This window comes from Rhizophagus irregularis, chromosome 26, assembly GCF_026210795.1.
Source record: "Rhizophagus irregularis chromosome 26, complete sequence".
Classification (NCBI taxonomy): domain Eukaryota; kingdom Fungi; phylum Glomeromycota; class Glomeromycetes; order Glomerales; family Glomeraceae; genus Rhizophagus; species Rhizophagus irregularis.
In genome coordinates this window covers 3,313,136-3,332,321 of record NC_089454.1, presented here as the reverse complement: position 1 = coordinate 3,332,321, position 19,186 = coordinate 3,313,136, and the positions used below count along the sequence as shown (strand labels likewise).

Below are 19,186 nucleotides of genomic sequence, written 5' to 3'. Positions count from 1 at the left end.
ATTTTGGAAGGACCTGGCGCTTTGTTGTTATTCAATTTTTTGAAAATGGAGGAAAGGTCCAATAGAGTGATTGGTTCAATTAAATGATTCCACCATTCTTCGTTAACAGTTTGTAAAGCAGGATCATAATGATCTTTCCAATCTTGTGGTAGGGAGTCTAAATTCCAAATATTCTTTTCATTTGGTGGCCCCGCTTGATGTTGGAAATGTTTGATGGCTTCTTTTTCTATAATCTCTGGGTTATTAGTAAATACGTGTTCACCTTTGTTGTCGATAAAAGAAAGTCTATCCAGCACTATACGGCGTGGTTTACGATTTAAAATAGAGTTGATCATTTTAGTTTGATCATGTTGTAAATTGTCATTGCGTTCTGTGACATAAGAATTAATTTTGTTGGTAAGGTATTTATCGTACGCAGATTGGTAAGCTATTTTCATCGTATGATATAATCGATAAATTTCATCCTTTGTTGATACAAAATTATCAGGAGTAACCGTTGATGGTAAAGTGATTGATAATTTATTAAAATCTAATAAAATCTTTAGTCGAGGGAGGTATTTCATCCATCCTTCATAGTAGGTGGCCCATACATATCGTGGAATGTTGTGGAGGGTTGAAAGTGTGGGTGTGAAATTTAATTTAAAACGAATTTTAATATGTTTTAAATTTAAAAATTGTTTCACTTGATATAAAAGAATCACGTGATTATTCATTTGTCGTAATTCAAGAGGCAAATCTAAGTTTGATGATGTATTAGAGTTGATAGATTTTTGTGGTATGATATACTCTTTGAGTTCGATTAAGGTCTTCTCGAAGAGATTCCATTGTCGGTTTAAAGTATTTTTGTTATTAATTTGTTGAGGTTCTTTTGAGAATCTTTTTTTGAAAGTTGAACGGCTACGATTAGTGTAATCAGACCATGAATTAACAGTCATTTGATCGTATTTGAAGACTTTCTTAGTATCGTCATTCCGCTTATTAAAAGGAAGGACGTCCGCGAACTTGTCAAATAAATTCTTGTTTCGTGAATCAAAAAAAGTTTTTTCTAAAAGGGTTATAACAATATTGTGATCAGTATTAAAAAAAGATTGTGGTATTGATTGTGTATATGAATGAATTGATTGTTCTAATAAATTCGTATTTCCATAGTGGTAATCGATTCTATTTGTACTATGGGTGGAGTTATTATCTAAGGATACTTGATGGTATTTAATCATATCTTTGTATCCGTTATTTTTAAGTAAACGGATGGAAGGATAATTCGGGTCTGATTTATTCTTTGTGGTCACATTAAAATCGCCAATAACAATGGCGTATGAGTTTTTGGTGTTGTTGGATTTAATGATTAGTTTGTTCAATTTATCGACGCAGACAGCGCTGATTTTGGTTTTGGTGGCATCATTCTTAGGACTGGATGGTAAGTAGCAACAAGTTACGTTCAGTTGTTTTGATTTCTTAAAACCGAAGATAAGATTGATGATACGTCCTTCTAAAAATTCTGTATGATGAAGATGTTTTTCCATTTTGTCGGTAATCATGATGGCGACTCCAGTGCCTTTATTAACGCCGGAGGTGTCGTGAACTATATATATAAAATTATTGGGTAAAGTAAGATGTTTGTGTTTGTTAATAATGGTATTTGATTGATCTCCAAAGAGACTAGTTTCCGCTAAACCTAGGATATCAAAGTTGTGTGCGACAAAATAATTAATAATGTCGTTAAGTTTGTTGTTAAAGGCTGTTTGAATATTAATACTGCCTATTTTAATATAGTCAATAAAAAAATTATTATCATTAATGTTATCTTGATTGATCACATGTAAGTTTGTAATATGTTCTTCATTAATCAAGTGATCGGGATTTTGTGACAAGGAGTGTGAAATATTAGGAAGGGGATCAGATATATTTAGGTTGGTGTGTGACATTATTTAAAATATGTTTGAAATTGGGATGTGTATATACCAGAAATTGGGATAAAGACAATAAGGGGAATCAAAATGTTATATCTAAATTCTTTATGATTATATATATATATATATATATATATATATATATATATATATGAGATAGAGGGGAGAGTATAACAAAACTTTTGCACTTTAGTGATTTTGGGGATTTCTTCATTCTTAATTAGAGATAAGAAGGAATTAAGGTAGTAAGATAGTCCTGGACTAAGAAGGGGATTGCAAATACAACCTCTATCTCTTTTTTCTTCTTGCAAGGGGGTCAGAAGACACTAGAGCTTGGACTCGAGTTAGGATGAGTCAACTCGAGTAAAACGAGTCAAGAATTTTTTTGACTCGAAGAGTACTCGAGTCTAGGACTCGAGTCAGGACTCGAGTTAACTCGAGTTAATTTGAGTCAAAGTTAAAGTGCGGGCCAAAAAACTTACCCATAATTTTACCCAGACTGTTATAGTCATAGTGCCGGCAGGAATTACAAATAGGGTTCAGCCGGCACTATAAACCACGTGATCCCGGTTGACTCGAGTCAAGAAATTTCTAACTCGAGTGCGAGTTCAACTCGAGTCAACTCGAGTTACATGAGTGCGAGTCCAAGCTCTAGAAGACACTTAACTATTATCAAACAAGGGTTGATTTTTTATGTGGTTGTGTTTATCAGTTCAACTTTTTCATGTCTATTTCAACACAGGGTACTATGACAAAAATATTTAATACTTGCATGGCTTTTGTGCCTCTCTATTCCATTCACATGAGTCGACCCTTGCTTTCTAGAATGCCATTCCTCGGTGTGTTTGCAGGTGTAGGAGTGGGATTACCTAGATTTAGATTCTTTTCTTCTTCTTCTTTCCTTTTTGAAAACATTCCCAACTCTATTATTCCTTATAATTCTCCCTTACCTGAAACGTATAGATTTTATATTGAGTTACCCTCAATCCATTCTGCTAACTTCTTAGAAAGTTTATTTCATGAGATACAACGGTTATTTGTTACACACCCAAATGCTTCCTTTAATTTAATGGTTGAAGCTATCCTACCTAATGGTAATAGAAGAACAGTGGGGACTTCCTTCTTAGCCAAGGTGGGGTTTACCATGAGAGAACTCGAAAAATTATTTATTGAGAAAATAGAGACATTTGAGGAACAATCAGGGACAGGGGAGGCAAGTGGTTATACAGAATCTTCACTACTGAGAGTATATAATATCTCTACAGCCCCACAACCTGAATCTATTCCTTTTTCTAGTGCTTCTGAAAATCTTGAATGGGCTAAACAAACTAAACAAGGGCAAAAAGCTACTAAAAGAGCAATTAAGACTTCTCCCGTATTAAAAGCTACTCTAGAAATACAAGAATCTTTAAGTACTATGTCATCTAATATAACTAAATTAACCTCTGTTTTAGAAAGACAAGTCACTTCACAGGTTGCTCAACAGCCTGCTCCTGTTACCCAGCCACTTCTTGGTATTAATTGGACTCCTATAGTACAGGGATTAGTTACAGGGGTTGCTTCCTCTTTTGGCGCCTCTGTTCAATTTCCTACCCAACCCGCAGCGCAAACTCCTGGTGAAGTCCAGGTTGTTCCAACATCTGTTCCATCTACCGTGGTCCAGACAACTCCTGAGCCAGCAACAGTAGATCTTACTCCTATTCTTTCTCGCCTTGATAAATTGGAGTCTACAGTAACACAACTGACTCAAGCTCAATCTTCTCTTACTTCTTCTCTTGAGACTTTAGCCCAAGGTTTAATTCAAACAAATAATTCTCTTAACTCCTTTATTGAGGCCCAAACCAAAAACACCCCTTCTACTTCAAATGGTAATAGTAATGACTCTAATAATGGTGGTTCAAATTCTGCCCCTTCAACTCCCGTAGTTAATCAAACTGCCCCCATTTCAAATCCAAAGAGTGCATTTCTTGCTATTAGGAGAGAACAAATGGGTTTGGAACTTCCCCAGGCCTTAGAAAACTTGGATGGAAAGGCTGTAGAGCTTATGTCCCTGCGTAACCGTGAAAGTGCATTTTCACGTGATCACTCATTTTATTTATCACCCTACCGCGTTTCCACTTTTTATATTTTCGAGTATATATATATATTAAAGAATGAGTCGCAAATTAAACCTGAGGTTTATTGCCCCAGTTAAATGGGTTGAGGATGAAGCTCGATTGTCCTGAAGTAGCTTGATCGGATGCTTCATATGTATTTTCAATGGTGCCTGTATCGGAGATATCTCCAGATTCCGTGTAATATTCATCTGAAAGCGGGAGTGCATCGCTATCAGTCATTACCGATTCAGTAGATGGTTGGGTGAATCGTTTTTTTACATCCTTCAAAGGGGTTTTTTCATATGGGGTACTAGTACGTTTGGCTTTCCTAGCTGGTTGTTGTCGGGTGGGTGGGGTTTGTGATGCTTGTAAAGTGTTGATGAGTGTTTGCATCTGGGTCATCAAGGATTTATGTTGATTTTCAAGACTATCTTGTCTATGCGTAAGCAACGCTATATTAGTGTCAATTGTGGTTAGTTGTTGGTGGTGCGAGGAATATTGTTCTGTGAACGTTTGGTGGGAACCCTGTAATACGTTAACGTGGTTTGTTAGGGTAGTAATTTGTTGTTCCATAAGTGCAATTTTATCTAAGATTTCTTGGGGCAGTTGTTGTTGGGACCAGGATGACTTAGGTTTCTGATTCGTCCTATCTGGGTGATTCGTAGTGTTGTTATATGTTTGATTTTGTTTGCCTCGAGTGTTCGGTTGGGGACGAGATTGTCCGTTTGAGTTACCAGGATTATCTTTGGAGAGTTTTATAACATGGTTGTAAGTTTGTCTGGTTGTTTCGTTGACGAGTATACGATCTTTGTTACGTATGATGAAACGTTTTTTGAATATTTTACGTTCATTTTTGTCTAAAACGAAATCAGTACTAGGGCAGTTTTTGTATTCGTGTGTATGGTTACCACATACATTGCAAGTTTTTTTGGTGTTAGTGTGTGGAAAAATGAAGATTGTGTGTTCACCAAATTTTGTACCCGTGATTGTGGTATAATCTTTTTTGATATCGTTTGGGTGGACGTATATAAACGCGTTCTTGAAAAAAGATGAGCGTGAGGTTTGAGTAAAAGTACACGTATGTCCCTTCAAGTGTGTCACTAAAGGGCTTAAGTCTCTTGCGTTCGTGTTTAAGGGTAGACCAGTGATTTTGTAGAAAGAAGAGGTTCGTTGTGTGTATATTGGATGTTTTGGATTGCCTGGTAGGATTCTGGCTACTGAGTCCTCAATGGCTAAGCACCAGTCTTGTTCTAATAAGTAATCTGCTGCAGCCTTGTCCTCAAAGCTGATTATTAATTGTTTATAAATTGGTTTGATAAAAATTGGTTTATCATTTTTGTTGCGGTTTTGGATTCTTTGAGGTGGTTTTTTGATTTCTTTGTAAGTTGTGATTCGTTTTCCCGTTGCGTCAGTTATTTGTTTTATCAATAACGTGACGTCGTAACTGATAGGGATATCTAATATTTTGATGATAGTGTCATCTTGTAATTGGAGTTTGCGTTCAATTAGAGTATCTATATTTTGTTGTGTATATTCATAAATTTTAACATTAGGAAGGGTTGGAGGTGATGTTTTGATAAAGTGTGACAATTTCTCCTTAGTCGACACAGATATCATATAAAATTTGAATGTCATTTTTTTCAAAGATCTGACTTTGATAAAGTCTTTGTCTCCGACAAAGATGGTGTTAAGTTTTTGAAGAATTTCTTTGTCTGTAAGTTTTGGTGGAAAACTATCTCGTGGGATAAACCCTTCAAAGGAAGTTTGTATTTGTGTGTTTGAGGCTGAAAATATGTTGTCGATCATGGGGATTTCCTCCATTGGTGGTGGATTGCCATTAACGGATGTAGATCCTTCTGAAAGTTGTTGTGTTTCATTTTTATTGGTAACCTCTATTTCCATTTCATCAATCGTTTCAACGATTGGTGTATATGGTAAGTGGGAAGTGGAGTCACGTGTTATTGAAGAAATATTCCCAGGGACTTGCTCCACGGAGGAGGAAGTTTGAGAAGGTTGAGAGGGTGAAGTCAAAGTAGGCTCGGCTGTCTTTTGACTATTATTATTGTTAGTTGTTGACGTGTTCGACATTTTTCTATTTTTGTTATTTATAACGTTAGGAGCGAAAGTTCTGTATATGTCTTCTTTATCAGTAGAAGAATGATATGTTTTTTCGATATTTTTTAAAATTTTTTGAGAAAACTTGGAACGAGTGTTTCTGCTCATATAGGTAATGTGAACAAGAGTGTAGAGTCCGAAAAATCACAAATTAGACCAGGTTTATATGTAGAAAAAATAGTTTCAATAGTATATTTCTTTAGCTAAAAAAATGGTCAGAGTGATCGTCCTTATAAGTCTTCCTTCGATGTACACACTAAACGTATAGAAAATTTAATCTATGATTTTGGCATCGATCATGTGACTTATCGATCCGATTTATTGATCGATGATTTTTTTTTAAAAAAAAATTCATTTTTTTTATCGAATGTTTTTAAAGCCGAATAATTTTTTTAAAAAGAAACGTTTTTTTTAAACCGAATAGTTAAAAAAAATTATTTATTAGATTTTTAATTGGTTATCTATATCGGTTAAACCGAATAGTTAAAAAAAAGCAATTTTTTTTATATCGGTTTTTTAAACCGAATTATGTAATTAAAATTTTTTAAACCTTTTTCGGCATGGAATTCTAGTAAGTATGGGGTTTCATGTTTTTTTTATTTTTAGAACGTTACTGACGTTCCTACTTTAGAGACGGCTCCTGGACTTGAATTTCGGTCCGGAACTCCGGAATGGTAAGTTGAGAGAGGAGGCTTCAGTGTTTTTTTATTATGGGAACGTTACTAACGTTCCTTTTCGCTTTTTTACTTTAGGGACGGCTCTCGGACTTGAATTTTGGTCCGGAACTCTGGAATGGTAAGTTGAGAGAGGGGGCTTCAGTATTTTCTTTTATTATGAGAACGTTACTAACGTTCCTTTTCGCTTTTTTACTTTAGGGACAGTTCCTGGGCTTGAATTTCAGTCCGGAACTCTGGAATGGTAAGTTGAGAGAGGGGGCTTCAGTATTTTTTATTTGGGAATGTTACTAAACGTTACTGACATTTCTTTTTTTTGTTTTTTTTATAGGAACAATCCTGAATGCTATGAAATGACCTCACAAGTCACAAGGTAATTTAAGGAAAGAGAATATTTTTTTATTAAAGAAATGTTAGTAAAATATTATTAACTTCCTTTCATTTATTTTTCAATAGGGAAACCTTCGAGCCAGCACTATCAAATGCAACAGTGTAGAGAATTTTTTTGCATCAAAATTTAATTAAACAAAGTCTCGAAATAAGCTTTGCACAAAAAATTTGAATAGACAATTAATGATTTTAATCAATGGTCCTGATATAGAAGATTTTGACTTTGAAAAAGCATATGATAATTGGATTAATTTAAAAGCAAGGCGGATGCAAAATGTAAGAGTGAAATTTTTAGAGGGTAGGACATGTAAATTTTTATATTTTAGTAATAAATAAAATTTTTTTGCGCGCTTATTATAATTTTGTTTTTATATATAAAGATTAAAGAGCATATAAAAAATTTTTTTGCGCATATCCTTTTAAATTTGATAAGCGGTAAATGCGCACATGATTTTAAAATTTGCGCACATGATTTTATGTATTGCGCTATAAAAATTTTTTGACTGGAGGATTTAAAAATGGAAACGCGGTGTAAAAGCCACATGATTTCAGTGACATTTTTTCAAATTGCTGCGGTAAGTTACCAAATTAATGATTTGATTCTGTATATTTATTTCTTCGGGCTCGTCATCATGGTCATGTTAATCAAAAACGTCATAATAAATAGTATGGGATATCGTACGTCTTAAATTAAATTGTTGTTATCTTTGTTATGGAATATTTCAGAAGAATCGACCGTGCAAATTGAGATACATAATTTCTTTACAATAGTCAAAGAATTTTGCAGTGTCTATAGTAGTAGCATTGTTAAAGGATCTGACAGGTGTAGATAACTTCAATAAAGGATCTGACAGGTTTAGCTTGCGAATAGTTTCTTCCATGTCGTTTCGCTCTTTGCCTTGATCTGACATTACTTTTTTTTTTGAAAAGAGGCATGGAACCAATTTTTAGAGATCAACGAATTCCGGAATCTGGATGACTGAGGACATAACGTTAAAAGAAGCTCGTGTAACAACAAATCAGCCCAATAATCTTCGTATCATGAAGGAATTTCATCTCAAGATGATAATACAGCTGATAAGACTGATAAAAACTAGTACCCTCAACGCAATATAAAAAAGGCAAAAGTGCCATCGAATAAGGTGTCTTCTTCAGGTTTATCACGATGTGCAGCAAAAGGGGAAAATCTCTCATTCTCTCTACCCATATTTAAAGAAATCTGATGCTATCTTGAAAGTAAATGAAGTAACAAAAAGCAATCATAGGAGTGCTAGAAACTCTAGAAACTATATTTAAAGTTACTGGCTAAAAAAATAATATATTACTAATTTAAAATAAACACTAGTCTAATTTATTAAGTGCTTTTATAAATTTTGGAACACAACCACCAGTATAATGTGTTACAAGAGTGTGTTTCCGCTTTATTATCAAATTACTGCAATTATTATTCAATAAAGTACAGTAAATACAATTAGTAAATGCTATATACGAACAACTTTTAGAAAACCATAAGTATTGATCAGTTTTTCTACTAGAACTTTTTAATTGCTTGTTCGCATGTGTGCCAGGTTCGTGGCGCAGCCAGCAGATTGTGGCGCAACGAAAATCATAAAGAGAAAATTTTTTGATAACATATAATTGGGCTGATTGGGCTGATTCAGGATATTTTAAGGGAAATTTGACTAAAATTATGGTATTTTCGGCCAAAATTACGGCATGTCCAACAGGGTGGACAACAGGTTTTTGAGGAGACGATAGATGATCATTATTATAACTTTATACTATCTTGCAAAAAAATGATAATTTTGTAACTAAAGTAAATTTGTTACTCTTTACCATTATTGTTACAGTATAAAAAAAAAAATACTTCATTGAAATTTTTTAACAAAAATTTTAATAAATAACAAATTTACTACTTAATGCATCAAATCGGTCCATATGAATTATTAGATAGATGTAATTTTGGCTGCGACAAAGACGATTTTTAAATATCACTATTGACTTATTTAACAAAATTTTTCTTTTACGATATCCATTTTTGGAAACGATCGATAAAGACGGTAGAATCAATCATTTATATGTAAAGTCAAAATCGGCATTCGTAACCTTCTTCCAAATCTTAAGTAAACTTACAGAGCAGGTGAAATTACATCTACAATATAAGTTTAAAAACTTTATGTAGAAGCCTTAATGATGTTTTTTTAAAATTTGTTGCGCCACGAACACACAAAAAAGCAAAAAGGGGGCATTTCTTTCATCGAATGCTATTTTTATATAAGTTTCCCGCTTCGGTTCAAAAGAATCAGTACTTATTTTCAAGTGTTTAGAACGAATCTTGTGAGATGTGTGATTTTTACTGTATCATTACAGTAATTCTTGTTCATTCTTGTTAATTTAATCTTGCTTATTCGTGACCAGATGCTAATTGGTAAACCGTCGTCATGGAGAATTATTAGTTACGTTTCCGGAATGGAGCTGTGTTCAGCAAATGATGTACAATTGAATGTTTAATATAAACACGAAAAAAGTTGCCGTTCATGTGATTTAAACAAAAGGAAAAAGAAAATGAGATTTATTGTTAATTTGTAATAATTTCTATTGTAACAGCTTTAAAAATATGATTAATATCATATGTAAATACTAATACTAATTTTATGTGATAAGATTAAATAAAAAGTTTCAATATTTTATAAGTGGATGTCTATTCTGTAACATATAAAAACATCTTGATTTGACTAGTTATTATATAATTTATAGATTCGTGACGTTAACCAATATAAATACAACATCGTACAATATTTACAGATTTACGAATAAGGTATTATAATTTTTATAAAGCAATGGTAATAATATTAGATTACAAAATTATAACGTTTAATACGCTTAATAAAGTGTTATTAGCTTTTTATAAATAAATTTTCAGCCGCTTATTAATTATATGTATTGAGATATGCGGAATTTTTTTTACGATAATTTCTTTTCGTTATATACTGTAAAATAAAAGAATCCTTTCTTGATTATCATGCTTTATTTTTATAATCTTCCTCGATTAATCTACTCGCTTTCCATGCAACCACAGCGGTAGGTGCATTAAGGTTACCGGCTGGAATAGTTGGAAAAATTGAAGCATCAACAACTCGAAGATTTTTGGTTCCATAAACTTGAAGGCGGTGATTAACACATCCCCCTTTAGATTCTGGTGCCATTTTTACAGTACCACATGCGTGGGATGATGAGAATGCCTAGAATGAGAAAAGAAAAGAGATTGAAATACAAAAAAGATATCTATCCGCTTCATTAATTAATCCAATTTACCAGAACTTACCTTTTTACGAATATAATGTTCCCAATCTTCATCACTCATCTCTTTGTCTACATCAGATTCAACGCCCCAAACAGTACTTAACGGAGGTTGTTTAAATATTTCACGTGACAATTTAAGACTGCTCATCATTAAATATAAATCATCAGGTTTTTCATAATAATTAAGAAATATTTTTGGATGTATAAATGGATTAGAGCTACGTAATTCCAAATGACCAACACTTGATGGAAGATTAAGAGTCGATACAAGGGTGAGAACGTCATTTTTTTTCCCTGATTTAGCATTAGCCCTAGCAACGGGATCGAGTAGATTTGTACTCGCTATAAAGTATAAATTGATTAAGCAATTTTATAATTCTCAACTATAGTATATAAGATATTAACTTACCATGAAATTGAATATCAGGACGTTCATCAAGGAAATGTTCTTGACTAGGAACTTTTCCTTTAATATCACCCTTATAAAACATTCCAAGTTCCAGTCCACTACTCGAATAATGTAATTGAGAGGTACTAGTACTATTTGGAACAGAAACTTTGGCAGTGATGCAACATGAAGGATGATCAAATAAATTGCGTCCGACCGGTAATTCTTTACGAACTTTGATATTATTTTCTTCTAAATTATTTTTTGGTCCGATTCCAGAGAGCATTAAAATCTTTTTAAATTTATCAAATACCACCATCAGCTCATTGCTTTATTGAAAAACTACTTTTTAATTATTACCTGAGGACTATTAAAAGCACCACCACAAATAATCACTTCACCCTTTGGAGCAATAAAAGATTTATGAACTCTGCCGTCATAAAAATATTTCACGCCAATTGCAACATTTTCATCTTTCTTTTCTTCATCCCAAATAATATTCAACATGTGAGCAAAAGATTTAACATTAACTGCCACGAATTTTGCAGCATTATCGCTTAATCCATGAGGAGACCCTATATCGAATGGTTTCGAAGGAGGATAAGTCTCAACTTTTTTTAATGCATCTGTTAAATAACCATCAGCCAATGAAAAGCGCTTTCCATCTTTCATCGTATGCTACATATTAAATTGATTAATAAATTAAAAAGAACACGTTTAAAATTAGCTTGGAACTTATTTACCTGATATCTTCCTACTCCATTTTGTCTAACGCCATTGAAATCATTATTATAGGGAATTCCAAGATTTTTTACAACTTTGATAACATCTTTTATAATATCATCGAAATCATTTTGTCCATCTTGTACATAAAGCAAACCATTGAACCCATGATATTTTTTAAATTCTTCATCAGGACTTTTACGCGTATTGTTTTCAACCGCTTTATAAGCTATTATTAAATAAATGGTTTAAAATAAAGCAATATTAACAAAATAAAAAAGTATAATGCACAGTGTATGATACTAAACCTTCGAGACAGTGATCATAATCCCAAATTTTGTATTCGGGACCTTGAGCAGCCCAAAGATCGTAATCAGCTTTTTGACCTCGTCTAAAAAAATAATAACATTTAGGTGATAAATATAATTAAATCAGAAAATTTCGTGTTATACATTTAATCAGCGAAAAATAGGAGTTTTTTTTAAAAAAAATTACGTATAAATCATTGCATTCACAGTGCTGCATCCTCCAATAACCTTGCCACGTGAATAATTAATTCCTTTATTTAATACTTCTTTAGTAGGGTCAACAATACCGGGCATTTTTTGATTTTCTGTATAATATCCCCAATCTGTTTCAATTGTTCGACTAACCTATTTATAATAAATCGGTAATGAAAAGATTTACAATTCATAATATCAAAACATCAAAACATACCGAAGGATAAGCACATGGTGAACGCATTATATCATTAACTTGTATATTTGGTGGACCAGCTTCTAATACCAAAATATTAATATTTGGAATATTATAAATCAATTCTCTCGCTAATACACATCCTGCAGTCCCGGCTCCAACAATTATAAAATCATAAAATTCATTGATCTTTTTAAATGTTTGTCGATGATCTCGGTTATGAATGCCCTCTAACCAAAGGTTACGAATTTCAGCATCATCTTTTAATTCTTTGTCTAATTTTGTTTTTAAATCGAGTGCCATTTTTTTTAATAAAAATAAAAAAGAAAAAGAAAAGTAAAATTTAGTAAAAATAAAAAAAGAAAAGAAAAATAAATAAGAAACCCTATTTAAGTTCTATTTTTTTTTTTTAACTGGTTAACGGGAAAACTTTATTAAAAATTATTGGAAATTACATAGAATATAATAATAAATTATTATATCCCCAACAAACCAGGTTAAACGAAATTCATGACTGAAAAAAAAACTTAAATACTGGATCATCAATTAATAAGGCGTAATCATTGCCAATATAGGAAATAAATTAATCCTTATCAGTTCACCGATTCAAACAGGTGTATTTCCGATTTTGTATTCTTTCTTACCTTTAAGGATATATAGTATGAAGCGGTTAAGTCTGGGGGTTAAACCCTAGATCAAATCCCGGATTTGATCTATATTTTATCATGTCATTATTTTATTTTAATATTTCATTATAAATTATATTAGGTACTGGATTTGATTTTATCTAATATTTTATCCTTGGGTTGATTATATCACAAATGTTTCTAAGTCATGTGATCAGATTTTTGTTTATATTTTAGAAACTTCTTTTATAACTTTAAAATAAAGAAAATTTCCATTTACACGAGATGTTCCTGGGATAAAATATGGATTAATCTAGGGTTTAATAATTGGATGCAATGTAATTATTGGTGAAATTTAAGTAATTAATTTGGGATAAAATATGGATCAGAAATATTGAAAGATCCGGGATGAGATAGATATGGATTAGTCTATTTTCACCCCAGATAAATCCAGAGTTTAATCCCAGACTTTTGATCAGTATGGCGCTTCATAATATAGATAATGAATCATCTTACCAATTCTGCAAATTCTGATTTAACATGATACAAAAAATTTACTTATTTTTGATATAAAAATCTAGATTATCAATCAAAGTTGGAACCTAAAGTTGAAGCGTTGTAAAAAATATTTATTATAAAGCAAATATTGCTAATTTAAAGTAAGTAAATGATAAAATTGTAGTAAGTATATGTATAAATTCATGTTTCTTCAGTTTGTGTTAATACGCCAGATGATATCATGGGCAAAATCTATAACGAATTTAATATAGCGAATAATGTTATATCAAATTTGAATTTAAGCCACTGTTTTTATCTTTATTCGCCATCCTAACCGGGATTTCTATTAGTATAACTAATTTTAATTTTCACATTGCGCAGGATTAGCTAACTCCTTTTCTAAAATAGACATGGGTAAGTAGAGTAAGGAATGTTTAAATATTCCAAAATTTTGAATAGGTTTAGAAAGATTAATTAGTTTAAGAGACATAAAGATTTGATAAGTTATTACAAATACGGTCTCAGCGGCATAAATTAATAGAAATCATTATAAAATGATAGTTTACACTGATGAGAATATTTGCAATTTCATATTATTATTTAACCAATGAACCCTATGACGTTATTTAATTTGATTTTGACAATACAAATAATAAATAATCCTGAATATTCACTCCTAGTATGATTAAACTAATCCTAGTAAATTACTGTAGTCTAAAGCGAGCGAATGTATGCACACTATTTCAATAACGCGAATCTATTAATTAAATGAGGTCTATATTCTTTAGAAAAGAAAGTAATTTAAATGACCATTAAACTTAATAAATTCATCTAGTATACTGTATATGTAATATCAATACATCATAATCTAAGAAATAAGAAATGTGAGTACTTTTAACCAAAAAAACCTCAATTAAGGCATCGAACAAATCATTAATAATCTCTATGATTGGACAATCCCCGACAAAATAAGCACAGAGAATCAGCTCTATTTGATGGTTTCATGGTGATAGAATTATGACCGAAAAAAAATTTAACTTGAATGAATATTATAAGAATAAGAAGAATAAATTTTATAGTGAAAACACTAGATAAGATTAGCGCGTGAGTCCAGAAACAAAGAAAATAATGAGTAATGAGAAGGAATTGCCAAATAATTAGTCTAGGGGCCGGCAGTAGTATGAATTTCTCTTTAAACGTTTGCTAATAAAATTTTATGTGATCGTCTTTAAGTAGATTGTGTATTGTATTCTGTGTATACGCTAATTTCATCCGTTAGCGTCCATTAACGTATATGTTATAGTGTTGAAATAGCTGGTGTTAAGACTGATGAATTACGGAGAGCTTTAACTTTATTATAACCAAATATTCGTTACACAACTTAAAATGTAAAAGTAGAAAAAAAATATAGATGATTTTTGTCAATTCACATTATTCATTATTTTGTAGCGAAATATAATACAAAGAATTTCTAATATGTTTAACTGTATAAATCATTAATTGCTCACTTATTTTTTTTCTTTATTGTTCAAATGGTAAAATAGTCATTGTACCCCTGAAAAAAAGACAAAGGAATTGGGACAATAACTTATTGATCTTTTGTACTGATAAAATTGTTATTTCATCATATAGGTCCAAAAACATCTCCGAATGCCTGAATTATTATATCTACCAGTTACGTAGTACAAATAACAGAAGGCTTAGCGCTTACAATGTGCTTACATATCAGATATTATGAGTTCAATTGTGTCAATTATTCGTCTAATTAGTCATCATTCCATTATATAATGATCAGAAACATAATTCTTACCTACTCTTTACTTTCCATATTTTCCTATCTTCGAAAACTAATATGAATCAACTAGATAATAAACAACAAGCAGACGCTTGTGGTGAAAAAATTCAAGAATCTTCTCCTTTTAGGGTAGAATGTGATGATGGTGATGTATTTGTTTGTATAATTGATTCTGCTTTGAAAGAAACTTTGAGAAAATATTTGAAAGTAGAGGATTTGTATGAACTCAAACCCAAGGTATTAATGTATATAAAATCGTAAATCTTATTTAAAAAAATTTCAAATAAATGATTCTAAGTAAAAATGTTGCGCAAACCGATTTCCCAAAAAGATATCATTACACGCATTATTTCTTGCCTTACCTGAACTTCAAAATGCCGTTGGAAGAAATAATGATGCCAACAAGACCAAAAAATCCTCCATGATTATTGACACTGATGACGATTATGATAATGATTACGATGAACTTTATGCATCTAATGATGATTCGTGTAAAAATGTCCATTTAGAGTCATTGGTTGATTTGATTGAAGTCGAATATAAATCTCGAGTTGGTGAAATCAAAGAAATGATTAAAAATGTAAGTTCAAAGCAACATAAATAATAGACATCTAACATTTTGTATGTGTAATACTGACCATCTCTTAATCACTTCTTTAAGAATGTTATCTCATTCAAAAATCTATTCTATTTGTTTACGAAAGGTAGATATTAAATGTACATTTATAAATACTATCGAGTCAATACTAATCTATTCCACGTTTTTAAGGACAACATGTACGTGCTATATGGAATGATTGTGTAGTTGGAGCAAAAGTAGTCAAAGTAACGTATCAAAAATATTATATGGATCATGAATACATGATGATTAATGCCCAAATAATTGATTCAGGTTTGCATAATTTGATTTAAAAATATTTTATAATTTGGTGCCATAACGTTGGTATATATAAAAAAATATTGTTTTTTCAAAGTCCTATAATGCTTAGGAAAAATGATACCCTAATTCTAACTTGATCTTAACTCTAGCTGTCATAGCTACAGTATGTCACCATGGCGTCAAACTCTAATTTTCTATTTAAAGTATAATTAAAAATCTTGCGTTTGATCTTTGTTTTAGATGGTGTCACTTTTGTTCATGGAATAAAAACATTCTTTATTAATGATTGGGGAGGTGGTGTACGTGAGATTGAAAAGCTTCGCGTTGTTCCATTACCAGAAGAAAGTCCAATTCGTAGCCAGCTAGTAGAACGTGGAAGAAAATTTGTAAAATATGGAATTGGTCCACATTACCTGCAGTACACTGGAAATATGTTTTCTAATAGTTGGTTTGGTACCACCACTTATAAAAGTGATGGTCGTATCATGATTGATACTGTTTCGTTCTCCAGGATTAATCCTAATTACAATATGGAAACCGCAAAAAAAGTTATGCAAAATAATGCCGGGATCTATGAAAACTCAGTTAAAGAAGAAGAACTTTTCATGTGTGCACCTTCATTTTATGGATTTAGTTATACAACAAAGAAATGGGGTCAATTATATATTGATAATTTAAATGGTAAAATTATCGTTTCGGCAAATAGTTCTCAATTTTTTTTGGTTCTTATTTCTTACAACATTTCTAATTATAGAAATTTCGTTTGATGATGATGCATTCGAACAACTTGTTATGGATCCAATAAAAAAGGAACTAATTTCTAGTCTTGTAACGTCCAAACATGAAGGTGTTGATCTTATTAGTGGTAAAGGTGGTGGTTGTATCTTTTTATTACATGGGCCTCCTGGAGGTTCGTAATTTTTAATTATTTAAATTAAATTAATTATTGAATGATTATGTGATAACCAATGTCTTTATTATTATCTTTAATAGTTGGGAAAACATTAACCGCCGAAGCAATCTCTGAGTATCTTCATCGTCCATTATATGCTGTTAGTGTTGGAGAATTAGGAACATCAGTAATTGAATTAGAAGAAAAATTAAGTGAAATTCTTGAGGTTGCAAATATTTGGAATGCAGTTATTTTAATTGATGAAGGTATGATTGTTTAATTTAAAATTGTTTGTAGTAAAGTCTTTTTAACATTTGACGAAAATTACTCGTTTAATGTAATTATAGCTGATATCTTTCTTGAACGTCGAAGTGAACTTGATATTAAACGTAATGCTCTAGTGAGTGTATTTTTAAGATTGCTTGAATATCATCAAGGAATATTATTTTTAACAACGAATCGAGGTAAGAATGTTTGGAAAAATATAATTGAATCTTTTAAATTCTAAAATATCAAATTTTATTCATTGATTTCTTTTTACAGTGAAATGTTTTGATGAAGCTTTTCAATCCCGTATTTCAGTTGCCTTGAAATATAATGAATTGGATATTAATGGTGATTACTTTTTTATTATGAACGAGATCTTATTATTTTCTATTAATTAATGTAAAAAATTTTTTATAGCACGTGAACAAGTTTGGTTAACGTTCTTGGATCGTATTGAAGGAAAAAACAAAAGCCAAGTGAATATTGAAAATTTGAAAAAGAGACCTCTAAATGGAAGGGAAATTAAGACAGCTGTGAGATTAGCAAAGGTACTAAATATATTTGAGAAATTCAAAATATTAAACTGAACTTTATATTAATAAAATTAAATAAATTATTGGATAAATTTAATTTTAAAATAGGCGTTAACTACCAAAAATGATCCGGATGCATTAATTACTACGAAACAATTAGAAACTATTCTCGATATTTCAAAATCTTTTGGTAAAGAGTTAGAAAATCGAGATAAGGACGAAAACAATTTAGAAAATCAAGACTCGGATGAAAATTTATATGAAAAATTTCTTTCTTTAGAAAAGGAAATGAATGAATTGAAAAGGAAATTGCAGTTAAAAGAATTTATAGAGACTTCTTCCAATAAATAGTAATAACTTGTTTTTTAATATATACAGTATATATATTAAAAATAAGGTTGGAAAAAATAGTAAGTTGTTAATATAAATCAACTTTTAACTATTGTATGTTAAAATTAAATTATCACAAGCTAATAATACACTAATAAAGTATTCAATTCTATATCTAAAAAGTGCACGCAAGAAAATTTTTTTTTTATCGCACCGACTGTTATTATTGATGTGACAAATTTTTTAGCGGGAAATTGAGAAATGTAAATATCCAATTTAAACTCAAACGGTCATTCACATGTTATGAAAATGATTTACTAGGAATAGATTACTGATCGTCCACCAAGCCATTTTCGTACTAAACTCAATCACATGATGTCAGTTTCTGTAAGCCCTGCTCATTAAAATTATGAATTATCTGATTTATGATTCTTGGATAAGGTATTGCATCGCCAACAATAACCATTGACTCCCCAATCATATCTTTAAGATCTTTCTGGTATACGTCATGTTTGTGAGAGGCGTTGCAATTAAAAGTTGCACTATAATAGTCCACTTATTAATGCAAAATAATTAAATAATTTAAAATCCAGTTCTGGCAAAGCCTGCGTTGGGGTGATCGGTCAACTATGCTATACCAGTTATGCCAGTTAAATCATAACAGATACTTAATAGTTCGCGAATTTTTAGATGTCTAGAGTGAACTTTCTTATTATTTATTACCTTTTTTAAAATATCCATTCTCATACATATCTCTGAAAAAGTTACATTGGTTCTTTTTGTATTATTATTATTCAACTTTCAAATCAATGCCCTGTAAAACCTCTCTCTATATTAATATTGAGTAAAAAGAAGGTTATTTTTTCATTAATTGGTAAAATATTTTAAATTTAGCAACGTAACTCTGTTATTCCGGAATTAAAATTAACTTTAAAATGTTTTTGAGGTGAATAAACGAGTTAGAATTAAGGCTAGACATTTAAATTTAGCATGGGTATTTACAAATCATATAAACGAAAGTATCAAGCTCGGAAAGCAGTCTAAAAAAATAACCATAATAATACTATCAA

At 31.2% G+C, this 19,186-nt stretch overlaps 4 protein-coding genes across 4 annotated transcripts; 2 read left to right on the top strand and 2 right to left on the bottom strand.

The window, feature by feature from the left end:
- Positions 1-2,712: 2,712 nt before the first annotated feature.
- OCT59_017885 (uncharacterized protein) lies at positions 2,713-4,067 on the top strand (the record flags this gene model as incomplete). Its single annotated transcript, XM_066137786.1, has 2 exons — positions 2,713-3,976; positions 4,063-4,067. 2 exons carry the CDS (start codon positions 2,713-2,715, stop codon positions 4,065-4,067), a joined length of 1,269 nt encoding a protein of 422 aa, XP_066004328.1.
- Positions 4,068-4,075: 8 nt separating this feature from the next.
- Positions 4,076-6,094, bottom strand: OCT59_017884 (uncharacterized protein; the record flags this gene model as incomplete). Its single annotated transcript, XM_066137785.1, has 1 exon — positions 4,076-6,094. The coding sequence occupies one exon, from the start codon at positions 6,092-6,094 to the stop codon at positions 4,076-4,078; it is 2,019 nt and encodes a 672-aa protein (XP_066004327.1).
- A 3,917-nt stretch (positions 6,095-10,011) lies between these two features.
- OCT59_017883 (uncharacterized protein) lies at positions 10,012-12,598 on the bottom strand (the record flags this gene model as incomplete). The annotated part of the gene is made up of 8 exons (XM_066137784.1): positions 10,012-10,427; positions 10,511-10,830; positions 10,898-11,168; positions 11,237-11,554; positions 11,620-11,828; positions 11,908-11,990; positions 12,095-12,252; positions 12,317-12,598. The coding sequence occupies 8 exons, from the start codon at positions 12,596-12,598 to the stop codon at positions 10,206-10,208; spliced, it is 1,863 nt and encodes a 620-aa protein (XP_066004326.1). The 3' UTR covers positions 10,012-10,205.
- Positions 12,599-15,271: 2,673 nt separating this feature from the next.
- Positions 15,272-18,289, top strand: OCT59_017882 (uncharacterized protein; the record flags this gene model as incomplete). The annotated part of the gene is made up of 11 exons (XM_025309480.2): positions 15,272-15,451; positions 15,546-15,794; positions 15,876-15,918; positions 15,984-16,106; positions 16,335-16,775; positions 16,849-17,004; positions 17,088-17,252; positions 17,334-17,450; positions 17,530-17,601; positions 17,671-17,801; positions 17,895-18,289. The coding sequence occupies 11 exons, from the start codon at positions 15,272-15,274 to the stop codon at positions 18,135-18,137; spliced, it is 1,920 nt and encodes a 639-aa protein (XP_025172176.2). The 3' UTR covers positions 18,138-18,289.
- Positions 18,290-19,186: the final 897 nt, after the last annotated feature.